Source organism: Lithobates pipiens, unplaced genomic scaffold (genome assembly GCF_037356315.1).
Source record: "Lithobates pipiens isolate NorthernLeopardFrog02 unplaced genomic scaffold, aLitPip1_a1.2 Scaffold_18, whole genome shotgun sequence".
NCBI classification, from domain to species: domain Eukaryota; kingdom Metazoa; phylum Chordata; class Amphibia; order Anura; family Ranidae; genus Lithobates; species Lithobates pipiens.
Window position 1 is genome coordinate 615,372,642 of NW_027507758.1, and position 19,930 is coordinate 615,392,571.

Below are 19,930 nucleotides of genomic sequence, written 5' to 3' on the forward strand. Positions count from 1 at the left end.
AGACTCTGTGCATAGCAGCTGGAAGCCTCCTCTTATGGAGCCCTGAGGCCGTTGAGGACAAAACCCTGTTAAGTGACAAGCTTTGTGGGCGGTGAGCCAAATATTTGATTTTTGTACCCTCAGTGGAGGCCGCAATCAAGCTGTTTTGTTATCACTTTGAGTAATAAAAGACTGGTTTACTTTTACCAACATGGCTGACTGACATTCTTGGGCTCCTCAATATTTGGGGGAATCCCCCACTCCTGCACAGCCAGGCACCCCCACACCACCAAATCTTCACAGGCACACAGAGTCTGAGAACAGTCCGTAACTTTGATTTTTAGGGGTTAAAACTTGGTTAGGGATGGGAGGTTATGGGATGCCCACTTGACTTTAGGGACAACTTCCTATATACAGGCCTATACAGACTCCTCTTCAACCTTCCTCCTACACACACTTTGCTTCTCTCTCATGCTCAGGGTCTCCTGGGGGAACTTGACAGACTCCTTGTCAGTTGAGTAACGGCCCATTACAGGCAGGAACTCACAGTCCCTTAATAGTAGCACACGTGGAGTGACACAGCAAGTAACTTTCCCTTCTGTCTTGTGGTCACTGATCCCAGCACCACCTCTTCAGGCAATATCAGCCCACCTGGCTGTAGCTGTGTCACGAGGACCACGTACCTGATGTGAGACCGAAATGGTGGGGAGGCCTCCCTTGCACCTCGGGTCCTCAAAGCCTCTGGAGATGGAGACAGAGACTTGGTGGGGACACCAAGTGGCAGTGGTGTCAAGGGCTCGGAGCATCGTGCAAGCCTTAGTCTGGGATCCGAGCTGAGATCAAGTCCAGTTGGGCAACGAAGCATAAAAGGGTCAATCAGAAGAATGGTCGAGATCCAAGCCAGGGTCGGTTCCAATCTGGCAGCTGAGTACAAAAGGGGCAAAGAAGTAGATTGGTTAAAGTACAAATCTGAGGTCAATGGAAAGCAGCCATCAAGAGTAGTCAAACAGGTTTCCAGGTCACAACAGGTTCAGACAGAACACGCACTAGCACAGGAACAAGGGGGGACTGAAGATAATCCAGCAATTTGGCAGTGTCTGGGCTGGACTTATATAGGAAAGTTTGAGGTCACTTACTGTGCACCTCCTGGGGATTTTCCCGCTTTTTTCAATCAGGTTGAGGTCACTTCCTGTGTGCCTCCAGGGGATTTTCCCGCTTATTTCCATCAGGTTGAGGTCACTTCCTGTGCACGTCCTGGGCATTTTCCTGCCCTTTTCCATCAAGTCTTCTGTGCAAGTGTGGGTTGGCGCCCCAATTGGTCTATGGCGCATGCTCAGTTGGCACGGATTTCCTCTTACGGCAATGCACCATTGGTGCATGTGTAGTAAGCCCTGGACTCTTACAAGCTGCCTCTTTCACCAGCCCTCCTAGCTGTCTCTATGTACACCAGTCTGCCCGACTGACTCTTCACCAGGCCACCCAGCTGACTCTCTGGAGATTTCTCAGGGGAAAGTTAGAAGACTTAGGCCCACTGCTGTCTTCAAGGAAGACTGGCTACATGTGGCAGTCTCACTCCCTTTGTTGGTCCCCCACCATTGTTGAGCTACTCACTCTGTCCTCTCTCTTTGCTCCCGTGCCTCCAGGAAGGCTTCCTCCTTTGTGTCTTTGGCAGGATTCTTTCAGCACCCGTACCCTGGCCCAAGGCAGAACACCCTCCCCCAAGACTAAGGGGCACCCCTCGGAGGCCACAGACAGCCCCCTCAACACTGCATCTCCATCTTCCACCTGACTGCCCACCTGGCACGGGCCATGCCTATTTATAGGGTAGCCCCACAAATGTTGTGTATTGTGTCACCTCTGGGTTCAGTGCTATCATTCCTGACCACTGTGGCCAGAGAAGCTGCAAATGGAGCATAATCTGCTCTCCATAAAGTTAAGTGGAAAAACTTTCAAGAGGAACTGCAGTTAAGCTGGCTGAATAAAAATAAAAACATCGGTATGCAGTTTAAACATTGTACAGCAGCATTTGGAAATAGTAATGAATATCAGCTTACTCTGTCTGTGTAAAACCAACTTGTTTCTATCCCCCATGCTGCTATTGTGAGCAGCCATTCGTAGTGATGGCAAATGCAGCCGTGGCCCGCAGTATTCTAGCAATAGTGCTGATCGCTCTGCCTCGCCAGCCCAGTGAAATACCGTGCATGCACAGTAAAAGGGGCCCCAGGCCGCGCATGCACAGTGGAAACAATGCTTCTGTTTCGATGTGTACAGGTCACTATAGCAGTGGCAGGGAACTTCCTCCGTGACTGCTATAGTAACCTGTACACAAAGGCCTGGGAGCGCATGCGCATAAAGGGCTCAGCTCGGCCGCCCCTGCGCAATCGATCCTTGCACGTCTCCTCCTATCTCTGCCTTCACCCGGCCCCCTCCAGCCATCCTCTGACTCGCCCAGCCCTGCTCCACTCTCCCCGTCCCTCTCACCTGCCAGCAAACTCTAACAAGAGTAAGAAGAGGACAAAAAAAAAAAGTAGAAATGAGCAGTCCTGGAATATCGGACGTTTCTCTCCCGTGAGTCAGTGCGAAGGTAGGAAACACGTCATTCGCCTAGGCTATTTACCAGCAATGAAAGAGGAAGTATATGTAGCAAGGTCCCAGGCCTTCCTTCGGTCTAATGAGAAAACCCCCAGGGCCAGAGATAGCTGACATCCTTCTGTATATATAGTGAGTGCAAAGTAGTTAAAGTCATTGGGCGCCAGACACTTCTTGAACGCAAAAGAGATTTTTATTTCTCTTAACAGAACTTTGGGAGAGAGGGTTAGGGCCAGGACAATCTATGGCAACAGTCTTTAACAGTTCCTAACACAAAGTGTAAGGGTACCTTCACCTTTACTACAATCACTTCTTGTAGTTCTTCAGCTCATTGAGCTCCCAGTCTCTCTCTCACTAGACTAGACAATTCTCTGCCACGGAATCCCTTGAACTCCTCCAATCTTCACTGTAGTATCAACCTCAAGCATCACCGCTGCTTGGTCCCTAACTTGGCACTCACAGATACTTCTCAAGCTTCACCCCACTGGCCTGCTCAGTCCCTGGCTTGACACACAAGGCTGCTCTGCAAGCGTCACCTCCGCTGGTTGGGTCTCTGACTTGATAACCTCTGAGAAGTGTCCAGATTCTTCACCTTCCCCGGTTGGTGAGAATGCTGCTCCAGGAAATTGCTTCAGTTATTCACTGTGGTCCCTGGTAATAAGGTGGTTGGTCCCTTAGTGGCAACAGCTTCCTCTCTACCCCTGACCACAACAGGTTCTTCCGGCCGGCAGAACCGTCACTTCTGGTTGGACTGCAAGCTGCAATCCCAACCCTGCGCTGCTCTCTTGCTTCTGGAAAGGCTCTCAGACAGCCTAGCAGCCAGATGTGCCCGGGATAGGCCCAATCTCTGGCCTAGCAGCCCGGGCAATACGACACACGTCCACCCTGACAGTTTTCCAGGTGGCACAGAACACCGAATCACCTGACTCCACCCGAATATATACGTTCTCCCAGCAGGCCAAGAGATCCAAGAAAACCACGGCCCATTGGCTGAGATACCCCATATAGTTACATAGTTAGTCAGGATGAAAAAGTCCATCCAGTTCAACCTTAAAAACAATAAATAAAATAAAAAATATGGTACAATCCAATATACCCAATTTTATACCCACAGTTGATCCAGAGGAAGGCAAAAAACATGATCCAATTTGCTACAGCAGGGGAAAAAAATTCCTTCCTGATCCCGGATCAACTTAATATAATAATATATCCCTATTCTAACCTTGCAATGCCCTTCTCTTATCTAATGTCACCAGGTACCCAGCCACCTAGCGCCAGAAGAGAAAAGTGCAGCAGTGCCAGGCTTAGGAAGAAATCAATTGATCTCTAACAATTAGCCAAAGTAGCTACTTCTGGCAGGTAAATTTAGGAGCAACCTTGCCTAAACTCCGGGGTGCTACATAAAGAAAATGAGGTATTTAGGTATTTACTGCCACCAAATGACACTTTTGATTTCCATTGATAACACAGTAAGGGCAGAAGATTTAATTGAAGAAAAGATGAAAAAATTACTGAAGGTCTGCTGTAAGTTACACCCAAGCACTTAAACCACCCCCCAATATGTATAAGTCCCCAAATACATATGAACATAAATGACATGTTGCAGGCACCTACATACGAAAACGTTGATTGTGCTACACAGGTTACATATCACTATGCGTACCAACGAGAGAACAATGATTCTAGGCCTGTTATTTACGGTTAATGCTAAACAGAGGACTTTGTGAAGGCTTTTAGAGCATTATCTATGGGAAATTTTTGGGTAGCAAAGTTTAACCACTTCCCGACCAGCGCACGACGATGTACGTCGACAGAATGGCACGGGCAGGCATATTGGCGTACAGGTACGTCCAATATTCAATGCCGCTCTGCCATCGGGAGCGCGCCGCCGGCGGCGCGCTCCCGCGCTGGTTGGGACCCCCGTGAGTCCGATTGTCTCACGGAGCGGCCGAATGGAGGAAATGCCGAGTAAACAGCATTTCTCCATTCTGCCTAGCAACTAGTGACGCTGATCTCTGCTCCATGTAATTGGAGCAGAGATCAGTGTTCACTAAATGAAATCCCAACCCCCCCACAGTTAGTAACACACCCCTAGGAACACTTAACCCCTACACTGCCACCCACTGGTTAACCCCTTCACTGCCAGTGTCATTTACACAGGAATCACTGCATTTATATAGCACTGATTACTGTATAAATGACAATGGTCCCAAAAATGTGTGTCAAAAATGTCCGATGTGTCCCCCACAATGTCGCAGTCACAATAAAAATCGCTGATCACCGCCATTACTAGTAAAAAAAAAAAAATAATAAAAAATTATTAATAAAAATGCTATAAAACTATCCCTATTTTGTAAACGCTATAACTTTTGCGCAAACCAATCAATAATCGCTTATTGCGATTTTTTTTTACCAAAAATATGTAGAAGAATACGTATCGGCCTAAACTGAGGGGAAAAAAACGTTTTTTTATATATTTTTGGGGGATATTTATTATAACAAAAAATAAAAAATAATGCGTTTTTTTCAAAATTGTCGCTCTATTTTTGTTTATAGCGCAAAAAATAAAAACCACAGGGGTGATCAAATACCAGCAAAAGAAAGCTCTATTTGTGGGAAAAAAAGGACGTCAATTTTGTTTGGGAGCCACGTCGCACGACCGCGCAATTGTCAGTTAAAGCGACGCAGTGCCGAATCGCAAAAAGTGGTCTGGTCTTTGACCAGCAAATTGGTCCGGTCTGAAAGTGGTTAACCACTTGCCTACTGGGCACGTGTACCCCCTTCCTGCCCAGGCCAATTTTTAGCTTTCAGTGTTATCGCATTTTGAATGACAATTATGCGGTCATGCAACACTGTACCCATATGACATCTTTATGATTTTTTTTGAAACAGACAGAGCTTTCTTTTGGTGGTATTTAATCACCACTGGGTTCTTTGCTAAAAATACCAACATTTCTTAGTTTCTGTTATAAAATTTAGAAAATAAATGTTTCTCCTGCACTGATGTACACTGATAGGCTGTACTGATGGGCTCTGAATAGGCTGCACTGATGGGCACTAATAGACATTACTGATGGGCACCGATAGGCTGCACTGATGGGCATTGATAGGCATCACTCATTGGCACTGATAGACTGCACTGAAAGGAAGCACTGATTGGCACTGTTGGGGCTACACTGATGATCAGTGTAAATGGCCTCTGTCACACTTGCTGGGTACTGGCTCCCCTCTCCTCGCACTGTGACAGCACGGGAGAAAATAAATGTCGTTAACCGGCAAGTTTGTTTACATGTGATCAGCTGTGATTGGACACAGCTGATCACATGGTAAATGGCCGCTGTGATTGGCCCTTTGCCCCGATCTGTGATCAGCTGTGTCTCAAGGACACAGCAATCACAGAGCGCAGTAACTCTGCAGCTCAGGGGCGCAGTTCTGGGAGGACGTCCATCAACGCCCCCTCCCAGAACTGGACAGCTGTGCTATAGCCGCCTTTTGGCTATAGCACAGTTTGCAAGTAGTTAAGACAATTTTAAGGCTGAACATGTTTGGTATCTATTGACTTGGCGCAAACCTCACCTTTTATATTTTACCAAATAATTGGGTATTATATTGTGTTTGTGTGCAAAAAAATTACATTTAGTTTCTTTTTTACAAAATTTTACATTTCATAAACAGTCATGCTAATACCATGTGACAAGAAAAATTTGGAACTTCCACTGTTTTATTCTCCAGGGCCCCTTTGTTTTAGAAAATATGTGTTTGGGGGTTTTAACTAATCTTTAGGCCCAAGATGTGCATTTTAACATGGTGCAAAAAAGAGCTCTGGCAGTGAAAAGGATCAATGTGAGCTAGAGGGAATCACTTTGCTATTGTCACACTCTAAACTTTAGAGCTCCTCCTAGCTGCAGCCTGGTAATGACATTGCTAGGAGGTCTATTCATTTAGCAACTACATACTTCTTGTCAAAGTGATTGTAAGGGGTTTTTTTTTTCTTTTAAAATAACAAACATATCATACTTACCTTCACTGTGCAGCTTGTTTTGCACAGAGTGGCCCCAAATATCCTCTCCTGGGGTCCCCCGGTGGCTCTCAAAGCTCCTCCTCGCATCAGATAACCCCCTAGGAGAAGCGCTCTCCCAAGGGGGTTACTTTGCGGGCACACTCCCGAGTCCAGAATTCGGCGTCCATAGCCGCTGAATGTATGACTTGACCCCGCCCCCGCATCATTGAATTTGATTGACAGCAGCAGGAGCCAATGGCTGTGCTGCTATCAATCTATCCAATCAAGAGCTGAGAACCCCGGGCAGAGAGACAGCGCATCCCCTTCAGGTCAAGTTCCAGGGCTCAGGTAAGTAAAATGGGGGGGGGGGGGGCTGGGGGACCGGTCACTGGCAGGTGTTTTTTCACCTTAATGCATAAGACCTCATACCAGCATCCTGATCACCGCCATACACCATCCTTATCACCACCCTACCCCATACCAGTAAGCCTGATCACTGCCATACCTCAATACCAGCATCCTGATCACCACCATACCCCATACCAGTGTCCTGATCAGTGTCATACCCCATACCAGCATTCGGATCACCACCATGCCAGGGTCCTGATCACCACCATACCCCAAACCAGCATCTTGATCACCGCCATACTCAATACATGCATCCTTATGACTGCCATACCAGTATCAGCAGAGCAAATTGCAAATATTACCACTCTCCTGGTGCTCCAGGGCATCCAAAAATGTGATAAGAAATCAGGAAATTAGATGCATAATTTATACCCCTAGAACACCTTAAGGTGGTCTCTGTGTGGTTAGGCTGTGAAAAAGTCTCACACATGTGGTATCCCCCCTCGGGAGGAGTAGCAGAATGTGTTTTGGGATGTAATTCCAAGTATGCCCATGCGACAACTTTGTGTAAAATAATTAATTTTCATTTTCTTTAAGCAATTTTGAACAACTTGTGGCACAACAATGACATGGGGTGTTTTCTCTCCAAACTGGGATCATTTTGTTGGTGATTCTACTGTCCTGGTGCTCCACGGCCTCGAAAATGTGATAGGTAGTAAGGAAAGTAATTTATTCCCCTAGAATGCCAGAAGGTGCTCCTTGGATTTTTGGCCCTTCCGTGTGGTTAGGCTGTGAAAAGGTCTAACACGTTGTATCACCACACTTGGGAGAAGTAGAAGAATGTGTTTTGGGGTGTAATTTAATGGTATATCCAAGTGCTTTGTTAGAAATATCTTATTAATTGACAACTTTGTGTAAAAAAATACATTTTCATTTTCTTTCCACATTTTCCAAAAACTTGTGGCAAACAAAATGGGATTTTTGTACTCACCGTAAAATCCTTTTCTTTGAAGTTAATTGACGGACACAGCTCCTTTAATACTTGACCTTAGGGTTATCCCGCCACCTTCAGGAGAGGACTAGGCAGAACATGTAACACATTTAAAAACAGCAAGACTGCACAGCACTGCCCAGGGAGCGGCCCCTCTGGCTATAACCCCTCACCCTGCTTCCTGCAGCTCAGTTCGTCAAAAAGCAGTACAAACATAAATAGGAGGGGTGGGTGCTATGTCCAAGATGCGTTCACAACAAAACTTGTAACTTAAGCATAATTTGCAACCTTACACAGTCGCCTGCAAAACCTTGCGGCCAAAACAAGCATCCGAAGATGCACTTTCATTAAATTCTTTGACGTAATTTGAGGTAAGTGTGAACGGACGACCAAGTTGCCGCTTTAAACACCTGGGACACAGACGCTTGATGTCGGAAAGCCCAGGAGGTTCCAATTGCCCTGGTGAAATGGCAGGAAAAGGGGGCACCCGCTCCTTTAAGGCATAGGCCTGAACCGCGATCTGTCTGATCCACCTAGAAATGGTGGACGACGAGACCGCCAGACCTTTTTTCGGACCAGCCCCCGAAACAGAGTCTGACTTCCAGAAAGGAGCCATAGCAGACAGATACACCCGTAGAGCCCAGACCAGGGAATGTAAGGCAACTTCTTTCAGGTGTGTCGGCTTAGGACAAAGGGATGGTAACACGATGTCCTCATTTAGATGAGATGCCAAAACCACCTTTGGAAGGAAAGAGGACTGCGGACGTAGCACCGCCTTATCCTTGTGGATGACCAGGTAGGGAGACTTGCATGACAAGGCCGCTAACTCAGAAACCCTCCTGGCAGATGTAATAGCCACTAGGAAGACTACTTTCTGAGAAAGAGTCAACAAGGGAATCTCCCTAATGTTTTCAAACAGCGGTTTTTGGAGTGCCGATAGTACCAGATTCAGATCCCACAGAGGTAGTGGAGGACGAACCGGAGGGTCTACGTGTCGAACCCCCTGCACAAAAGTACCCACCAATGAGTGAGTCGGCAGAGAACATTGGAAAAAGACAGCCAAGGCTGATATCTATCCCTTGATGGTGCTTAAAGCAAGTTTCTGATCCACTCCTCGCTGGAAACTGAATAAGTGCGGGGACGCCACCCCATCTCCTCACACATGGAAAGGTAAGCCTTCCACGTACGATGGTAAATCTTCAGAGAAGAAGACTTCTGTGCCCTCAGCATAGTGGAAATTACCGAGTCTGACAGACCTCAGTCCCTTAGCACCTGGTTTTCAACAGCCATGTCGTTAAAACCAGCGACGGTAAAGCAGGATGAAGTATCGGACCTTGTGAGAGAAGGTCTTCTCGCATCGGTAGCCACCAAGGAACAGCCGCCACCAGTCGTACTAAGTCAGTGTACCAAGGACGCCAAGGCCAATCTGGGGCAATCAGAATGACTGGAATCCCCTCGGCCTCCACTCTGCGCAGCAGACGTGGTAGAAGTTTGAGTGGGGGGGGGGAGGCATAAATCAGCCGATAATGCCCCCATGGAGCCACCAACACGTCTGACGCGTCTGCCCAGGGGTCTCTTGTCCTGGACACAAACCTCTGCACCTTCCGATAGAGCTAAGAGGCCAGGAGGTCCACATCTGGTCAACCCCACCTTAGGCAAACGAGCCGGAATACATCCGGATGCAACGGCCATTCCCCTGGGTCCAGCATCTGATGACTTAGGTAGTCCGCCTGCCAGTTTTCTACACCCGGAATGTATATGGCCAACAGGGCCGGCATGTGTCGCTCTGCCCACTGGAAGATGTGAGTGATCTCCCGTGCTGCAGCTGAGTTCCTTGTTCCTCCTTGATGGTTGACATATGCCACTGCTGTGGCGTTGTCCAACTGGATCCTGATCCAACGCCCTTGTAGCCTCCTTGACCATGTGGAGAGGCACAGCCTGATCGCCCGAAGCTCAAGCACATTGATCGGCAGTTGGGATTCTTCCCGAGACCAAAGGCCCTGGGCCGTCTGTACTCCCAGAACTCCCCCCCAACTGGTCAGGCTGGCGTCTTTTGTGATCACTGTAACGATATCACGTCTGAGCCAGGATATATTATAACTAGTTGCCATTTTGTGTGGAAAGCAGCCATGACAGTTTGTCTGACCTTAGAATAAACTTACAGAATAATCTAAACTCCCCCCTCCCTTGTCTTAGGAATTCCAAAAGCTCTTAAAATCTTCAAAGGGAAGAAAGGTTATCTTAGAGAAAGCTGACCAGGCTAGGTCAATACACAAAGCTCAAGTTGCCTGGCAAGATATTCCGGCCTGTCGTAAAACTGTCACTTTCTCCAGGCAGAGAAACAACAGATACCCGTCGTAAATACTTCCAACTACAGACTGAAGAAAGATTAGTAAAGTTTGGAAAATTCAACATTTTTTATAACTTTCAAAGCCATCATAGCACAGCCATAATATGGATATATTTAGTTTCCTCGGATAATTTCTAACATTTCAAGTCCAAACACCCCTATGCCAGGTCATATGGGAAGCCACTGGGACCCCTTACTGCTCCTAGGTAACCCTGAAATGGGAAACCTGTCATGTGTGGACTCGTTTTGAAGCAAACATCATGCTGATCACTAAAATGGATATCTGCAGTCTATAAACAATAGAGAGGCAGAGATATGAATATGTATCATAAAGTGTACCTGGGACAGGGTCATGAGTGTAGACACCTCCCAGCAACCAACCCCTAAACAAGATGACCAGACGATTGGTCACTGGTCGCTGTCAACACCCCCTTTGATTTGACAGAAAAGAGGAGAGGCCAAGGCAATGGTCAGTTCTCCTTTTACCATCCAAGCAGGAACATCTGCCAAGTTGAGAACCGATTACCTTTGCTCATCGATTGAACTCTGATCAACTCTTGGACATTAATTGCAAGTATACTTCCTTCCCAATTCTACCTTATTTCTTTGTGGCTGTATATTGTCTTTATTTTTTGAAACATCCTTTTTCTGTAAATGTTTTATTCGCACCAACCTTGACCTTTTCATAATAAATCCTTATGTTGAAAAGTGTTAACCTTGTCTTTAAAGCTCTTGATGCAAACTATAAACGAACCTGTCTCTTAAAAGGGCGCTACTGTGGTAGAGTAAGGCACTGAGCAGACCTGTCTGTGGTGGCAGTGTGTGTTGCAGGCGCTTATTCTAAACTTATAATTGGTATTGCTTAAATTACGAGTCCCCCCGGCTCTGTCTTTTAAACGGGGGTGGTGGCAGTTAAAGGGTTAATTGTGTAATTAGCCCAGTGACAATCGCTCTCAGGCTGCCTGCACCTAGATTGTGGTCCCGCAAGCTGGAAAATCTTTGTGCTGGGTGCAGCTGAGTGTGGCATTGTTACGTAAGTGACAGCGTGGTGTTAGGTTGGCCGGTCCTTTGTCGCCAGTTAGTTTAACTGCCACCACCCCCGTTTAAAAGACAGAGCCGGGGGGACTCGTAATTTAAGCAATACCAATTATAAGTTTAGGATAAGCGCCTGCAACACACACTGCCACCACAGACAGGTCTGCTCAGTGCCTTACTCTACCACAGTAGCGCCCTTTTAAGAGACAGGTTCGTTTATAGTTTGCATCAAGAGCTTTAAAGACAAGGTTAACACTTTTCAACATAAGGATTTATTATGAAAAGGTCAAGGTTGGTGCGAATAAAACATTTACAGAAAAAGGATGTTTCAAAAAATAAAGACAATATACAGCCACAAAGAAATAAGGTAGAATTGGGAAGGAAGAATACTTGCAATTAATGTCCAAGAGTTGATCAGAGTTCAATCGATGAGCAAAGGTAATCGGTTCTCAACTTGGCAGATGTTCCTGCTTGGATGGTAAAAGGAGAACTGACCATTGCCTTGGCCTCTCCTCTTTTCTGTCAAATCAAAGGGGGTGTTGACAGCGACCAGTGACCAATCGTCTGGTCATCTTGTTTAGGGGTTGGTTGCTGGGAGGTGTCTACACTCATGACCCTGTCCCAGGTACACTTTATGATACATATTCATATCTCTGCCTCTCTATTGTTTATAGACTGCAGATATCCATTTTAGTGATCAGCATGATGTTTGCTTCAAAACGAGTCCACACATGACAGGTTTCCCATTTCAGGGTTACCTAGGAGCAGTAAGGGGTCCCAGTGGCTTCCCATATGACCTGGCATAGGGGTGTTTGGACTTGAAATGTTAGAAATTATCCGAGGAAACTAAATATATCCATATTATGGCTGTGCTATGATGGCTTTGAAAGTTATAAAAAATGTTGAATTTTCCAAACTTTACTAATCTTTCTTCAGTCTGTAGTTGGAAGTATTTACGACGGGTATCTGTTGTTTCTCTGCCTGGAGAAAGTGACAGTTTTACGACAGGCCGGAATATCTTGCCAGGCAACTTGAGCTTTGTGTATTGACCTAGCCTGGTCAGCTTTCTCTAAGATAACCTTTCTTCCCTTTGAAGATTTTAAGAGCTTTTGGAATTCCTAAGACAAGGGAGGGGGGAGTTTAGATTATTCTGTAAGTTTATTCTAAGGTCAGCCAAACTGTCATGGCTGCTTTCCACACAAAATGGCAACTAGTTATAATATATCCTGGCTCAGACGTGATATCGTTACAATCACCGTCCAATGGAGAGGAAGGAACCGAAGGGTCGGAGACCTCAGCCACCAGAGAAGGGAATCCCAGAACTAGCTGACTCACCTGAATTTGACAATCCAGGGATAACGGAGATTTGGCCCAATTTGATAAAATCTCCTCTTGTAGGACTCGAGTGTGAAATTGAGAGTACGGTACCGATTCGAAAGTGGCTACCATGAGGCCCAGAACTCGCATGCAGAAGCGCAGTGACGACCACCTGTGGTTCACCAATAACCTCACCGCAGCTTGAAGAGTCTGCAGCTTGTCTGAAGGGAGAAAAACTCTCGCTTCTGGAGGAGTCCAACAGTAAGCCCAGGTGCTCCAGGTGTTGAGTCGGCACTAACACCGACTTCTTTAGGTTTAGTACCCAACCAAACTCCTGGAGAGTGTGCATGGTGATCGCTATATCCTTCCTTAATTCTGAGGCGGAAGCTGCCTTCAGAAGGAGGTCATCTAGGTAACCCACGATTGCGATCCCACATTTCCTTAACAGCGCCAGAATTGGAGCTAACACTTTGGTAAAGACTCAGGGTGCTGACGCCAGGCCAAAAGGGAGAGCCACAAATTGGTAGTGTTCTTCCCCAATTGCAAATCGCAGAAACCTCTGATGCCCGAGGCATATGGGTACATGTAAGTAGGTGTCCTGGATATCCAGGGATGCTAGGAAGTCCCCCTGATGGAGTGCAGCGACCACGTAGCGAACTGATTCCATCCTGAATCTTTGCACTTTCACAAAGTTGTAGAGGGCCTTCAAGTCCAGGATTAGACATACCCCTTCCTTTTTGGGGACTACAAACAGATTGGAGTAGAATCCCTGAAACCTTTCCAGCGTCTGTACCTATACTGCCCCGAACAGGGCTTCCCGATGAGCCGAAAGTAGAGGTAGGTTGGAGGGAAAAACTCTGTTTGGCGGACACGAAAGAAACTCTATCTTGTATCCCGATTAAACCAGTTCGCAGACCCATTGGTCAGAGAGTAGAGAGGTCCACCGAGCTGCAAACTCCCGAAGGCGAACCCCCACCCGAGAGTTGGGCAGGGGAAAACCTTCATGCGGTAACATTTTTGCTCGCAGACTTGTTTGGCTTGTGAAACCAGGGATGCTTTTGTCCTTCAGCGTGCGCTTTGTCGGACTGGGAACGCTTACCTGCCGACCCGGGCGAGCAAAAAAAACATTTTTTAGTGGAAAAAGAGGGCCCCTGCCTATGGTGTGGCTCCTTACCCTTCCTGAACTGTGGGAGCAAAGTGCTCTTCCCACGTAATAATTTAATTAAATTTAATAATGTCATCCAGCGAGGCTCCAAATAGCCTCTCACCTTGGAAGGGCAAATCCGCCAGTGCTTTGTTAGATGCCTGGTCCGCAGACCAGAATTGCAGCCAAATCAGGCGCCGTAGCACCACTGCTGATACTGATGCTCTAGAGAGCAGGGGGACCATATCCAGGGCCGCATCACAGACATACTTAAGGCCATGCACCAACTTGTCTGCCAGCTCTACACAGACTGGGTGGATAATGACAGAACTCTGGACGGCCACACTCCAATGCTAAAACGATGCTTTATTCAAATAATATTTAGGACACAGCAAATGACATCACAGCGAAAGATGCTAACCACTGACGCGTTTCGCACTAAGGCTAGTGCTTACTCATAGCTGGTTAACATGGTGGCAGACAACAAATAAATATATAGAGTGTTGCAATATGACAGTGGGCAGGGCCAGGCGATGAATCGATCAAACAAAAAAGAGACATCACCTGGTGCCTGTCCACCTGAACCTCTTAATCCTAATACAAGACGATGAAAGCTCTCAGTGTAAGTCCAATGTGAACTACAGTGCATTGCAAACACAAAAGCAAAACCTCCGGCCACATCCCAACAGGGATGGATCGAGGAGGACACATATATAATAGCAGTATAAAAAAAATTAATTAATAAAAAATTACCCCATTCATTTGTGCATCTGTGGGACATCCTCAAACAGAAGGTGGAGGAGCGCAAGGTCTCCAACATCCACCAACTCCGTGATGTCATCATAGAGGAGTGGAAGAGGACTCCAGTGGGAACCTGTGAAGCTCTGGTGAACTCCATGCCTAAAAAGGTTGAGGCGGTGCTGGAAAATAATGGTGGCCACACAAAATATTGAAACTTTGGGCTAAATTTGGACATTTTCAGTTAGGGGTGTACTCACTTTTGTTGCCAGCGGTTTAGACCTAAATGGCTGTGTGTTGGGTTATTTTGAGGGGACAGCAAATTTACACTGTTATACAAGCTGTACACTCACTACTGTACATTGTAGACAAGTGTCATTTCTTCAGTGTTGTCACATGAGAGGATAGAAGAAAATATTTACAAAAATGTGAGGGGTGTACTCACTTTTGTGAGATACTGTATATATAAACTGGAGATACAGTATATGAGAGACTATTGAAGACACATATTTATATCATTTTATTTGTGTTTGGTTTATTAAGAGTGTATATGTAATGATTTGCGCTGTACTGTATTGAGAATAAAATACATGGTCTATAGTGGAAACACTTTAAAGTGTGAGCAGCATTTTTTCCTTGGTGATTGGGCAATGGTTTGATTTAGGGAAAAGTTCATTTCAAATAACTTATTTTATTTAATTTTTTTGAGATTGAGCCGATTGGGTCACATTATTGGGCGAATTCCTATGATACTTGTGCTATCTAGTGACCAAACTAGGTATTTTCGTTTTAAGTCAATGGTTGGTTTAATTAACCACTTCAGCCCCAGAAAGTTTTATCCCCTTAATAACCAGTCCATTTTTTACGATACGGCACTGCGTTATTTTAACTGGCAATTGCGCAGTTGTGCGATGCAGTATCCAACTAAAATTGATGTATTTTTTTCCTCACAAATAGAGCTTTCTTTTGGTGGTATTTGATCACCTCTGCCCCGCATCCCCCAGTGGCAATTGCTCAAAACGTATTTTGCGCAATAGAGCCAACCTGTGGCAGTAAATATGTGGTAGGCGGTCAGCACGGGGTTAAATTATGTCCATCAATTTCTATTGTACGCATAAGTGTATGAGTATGATCTCAGTCATTAGTATGAACTTTTTATTGGTTATCTGAAAAAGTATGAACCATAATTGACAGAGGAAATTAAAGGGGTAAGGATGAGCTGAGGCGTGTTCGCATACGCCCCGTGCTGAGCCCGCCAGGAAGTGGGCGCAGACCTGCGCTAATCACAGGCAGTGTGACATTGCCCCGATCTCTGCAGCCACACATTGGGCAATGTCTCATCACTGCCTGTGATTAGCGCAGCGCTGCGCCCACTTCCTGGTGGGCTCTGCACGTGGACCATGCGAACACGCCTGAGCTCCTCCCTACTAAGGGGTCTATCTAGTGGCCATACTTTTTCCTGAATTATCTGAAAAATAATGAAATACCACATTATGGCCACTAGATGGAGCTGACGATTATAGGAAATTCCTCTGTCAAATAATACATAGACAATACTCATTATGGCTGGACATTATGGCTGGCTCTGTCAAATAAAACATAGCCAATACTCATTATGGCTGGACAAAAGCTTGTCTAATTTATCCAATGAATTTTTAAAAAATAGACCTCTAAATAGTTACGAAAGATTACACCACAAAACAAACTCAGCCAATGACTCCATTTTTATTTTTCTACTGCTATCAATGGCCAACACGGTACAACACTTCATCCATGTCTTTGGTGATCTCTGATCTCCTTATTAACTGTTTCTTCCATGATGAAGATCAGCCATGGAGTATATCTGAGGTGTATATCAGGATGTGCTTCTTCCCCACCTGAGAGCTGTGATGTCCAGCAACATTCATATAGAAGACATTTCCCGCACTCAAGTCACTAATACACCTTGAGGGTTGTGTGGGATCCCTGATGTACAGGAAGACAGGACTTCAGTGAGGAACATTCCCCTCACTCAGGAAAGTGACTTCTCCAATGTGTGGAAAGAGTGGACTTATATAAAAAACCTTTCCCACACTCAGGACAGGAATACGGCTTTGCCCCCGTGTGCAATCTCTGATGTCTGGAAAGACCGGACCTCTGTGTAAACAATTTCCCGCACTCAGGACAAGAATACGGCTTCTCACCTGTGTGCAATCTTTGATGACTGTAAAGTTGTGAATTCTTCGAAAAACATTTCCCGCACTCAGGACAGGAATACGGCTTCTCACCTGTGTGTACTCTCTGATGCGTGATGAGTTCTGATTTCCTTACAAAACATTTTCCGCACTCGGGACAGAGACATGCCTTCTCACTTGTGTGCAATCTCTGATGTCTCTCAAGATGTGACTTTGCTGAAAAACATTTCCCGCACTCAGGGCAAGGATATGGCTTCTCACTTGTGTGAGATCTTATATGATCATCAAAATTGAATTTAAAATGGAAACCCTTCCCGCACTCGGTACAGGAAAACTTCTTCTCTGTTGGAAGGACGGCACCGTCCCTCACAGTCTGAGGTTCCTCAGGATAAGAGGAATACGATGGTCCATCTACACTGTGTGGTGCCGGATGGACATTTGAGGTAGTCGGGTTTTCTCCTGGACTATACTGTGTGATGTCCTCATCTTCTACTTTACAGTCTGGAGACAAAGTGAGACAATCCTCTGAGGTTTTCCTCATCTCCCGTCCATCTACTAAAATAGAAATAAAAAGATTATTACTAGACATGAGCTGATTGGTTCCCCTAAACCAGGACTCCGCCCACATCAGGCAGCTTTGTCTCTGAAAATCTTACAATTCCCCCATCAAGGTAACTAGTAAATGGGTCCTCTGATCTCCTACCAGATCATTTCTTTATTCATGGACCTTAGTCAGAGAGTGAGGAAACAACGAGAACTGTCTTTTATAGGAGTGACAGTGATGAGGGGATTATAGGACGAGTGTCCCCTCCCCCTCTATCACTCATTGCCATCTTCCCAACACAAGAAGTCCTGCACTTCCTTATTTAGTCCATGATTTAGTCATGAATAACAGCGGGGCTGAGCCCCACCAGAGGTCAGAGAGTGAGGATGGGGGGAGAACAACCAAGATGAAGACTGGACTGATCCTGAAGACCACCATCATTGGGTTATTGACTCCTCCCTCATTATCACTTTCTGTTTAAGGTTTCAAAGTTTGAGGATGTTATCCCATCATTAATAACATGTAAAAAAAAAGTCTGTGCTCCAATCAAATCATCAGATATAAAATGTCCAGCTGGAAGAAAATGAGTGTAACAAAAGAGAATACATATTATGTGTATATATAGCTGTGGGGAGAGGTTAGAGATCAGAGAACAGGACTATAATGTACAACATATTGTATAAAATACAGCAATTAGGGCTATATAATATCAGGACTATGTAATGCACAAGTTAAAGCATACAGTATAGTGCAGGGGCCAGGAGTATTCATAAAACAGAGTATATATTGCATGGCTAAAGGACTATATAATGCACGACGGATAGTACATAGTTCAGGGGTCAGGGTTACATTATATGTAACATAAATTATATAGTGTAGAGTCAGGACTCATAATATTGGTGTTCAGTAATCGGTGGAAGCTTAAATGTTTATTTAACTGAGACAAGTTGCAGAAGTCCCACATCGCTGCCTCCCATCTCCTGAGACTGCACTCAGTGACCCGGGTCTAGGACTATACAGACATATCCCTACACCCGGCACAACCAGCATGTTGGGTGGGTGCAGCGGCAGTAAAGACACAGAGGCCCAGAATGCAGTAACCAGTGTATTGAAGAAGTTGCAAACAGTACAACAGCCAAGCAGGGAAGCTTGCTCATCTGGGAACTTACAGTCAGCGGTAATGGCCCCAAAACGGAAGACATCGCTTGCCAAGGAGGGTGGAATGAAGCCTGACCGGTCGGACCCAAAAGGGTGCTTGCTCCCCCCTTCCCTCATGACACATAACGCTATAAATTCAATGGCTGACCGGGAGGTGAGATGCATGCCCAGATAGCTGCTATTCAGTCAACAAGCCGAGGTCCTGTGCATGCCATAGCTGAAAGAAAGGAGCAACTGAGCCATAAAATATGAATAATGAGAATGACTCCCTGATGGTAAAAGGGGTGATCACCCCTTTATTTTTCCTTTCTCTCTCTTTTCTATTGTTTCTATTGAAATGATAAAATGTTGGTCACTGTTGAAACTAACTGTAAGCTATGACTAATCTTATAAAGTTTATAAAAAAAAAAAAGAAAAAAAAAAGGGTGCTTGCTGGGGGATGCAGATGTAGGCCCTGAGCTTTCACTGCTCCACCGGACCTTCTCCCTGTCACTAGTGCTCTCCCTGACAATGTGTGTGCTCTCCCTACACCAGCCAATTCACAAATGCACACAAAAACCTGGGCAGGGGCTTAAAAAGACTCTGCGTGACCCAAGATGGCTGCCAGGGTCATCTGGATGCAGCAAGGCCAACTGAAATACCATTGCGGAGGTTGAGGCGGCAAGCTGTGGGGCTGAAAGTAGAGTTCAGAGTCCAGGAGTACACCTTGGCATGGGGGGATGAGTTGATAGTTGTGTTGTTGATTTTGACAGAGAAATCAGGGGAACAGGCACGTTGGGGAGGAATTATTATGAGTTCAGTTTTGAATGGATTGAGTTTGAGGAAGTGGTGTGACATCCGAACTAATATGTCTGTTAGTAAAATTAGTGATGTGTGAGGAGACTAATGGAGTGAGCTGAGGAGTAGAGAGATAGATTTGGGTGTCATTGGCATAGAAATTGTATTGAAGGCCATGGGAGACTGTCAGCTGACCCAGGGAGGACGCGTAGCTTGAGAATAGGAGAGGTCCAAGAATAGATCTTTGTGGAGAAAGGAAGAAGAGAGAAGGAAATAGAATAGTAGGGGACACTGAAGGTGTGGTGGGATAAGTAGGATGAGAACCAGCAAAAATTCAGTCAAGGAGACCAAAGGAGTGGAGTTTTTTTTAGGAGGAGGGGGTGGTCCACCGTATCAAAGGCAGCAGAGGGGTCCAGGAGTAGGAGTACAGAATAGTGACTTGTTGGTTTTAGCTGTTAGTAGATCGTTTGTGAGTTTCTGTGGAGCATCAAGGGCAAAATCCAGACTGAAGGGGATCAATAAGTTTGTTCTCTGTCAAATGGTCGCTCAGTTGGTTGCAGACCACAAGATTAGAGAGTTTGTAGGAAAAGGGGAGCAAGGAGATGGGGCACAGGTTGTTAAGATTTGTAGGGTCCAGTGAGGGCTTTTTAAGGTTAGGGTTGACTAGTGCATGTTTTAGAGATATCACCCAGTCCTTACCTTACTCTAGACCAGGGATCTGCAATTAGCGGACCTCCAGCTGTTGCAAAACTACAAGTCCCATCATGCCTCTGCCTCTGGGTGTCA

The 19,930-nt window shown here is 45.8% G+C and overlaps 1 protein-coding gene across 1 annotated transcript in view; it reads right to left on the reverse strand.

Annotated features, from left to right (window-relative positions):
• The window catches only part of LOC143986837 (uncharacterized), a 548,778-nt gene that overhangs the window by 17,410 nt on the left and 511,438 nt on the right, over nucleotides 1–19,930 (reverse strand). Inside the window, 1 exon segment of the mRNA XM_077485246.1 lies at nucleotides 16,502–17,220. Coding sequence (XP_077341372.1) covers nucleotides 16,502–17,220 — 719 coding nt within the window.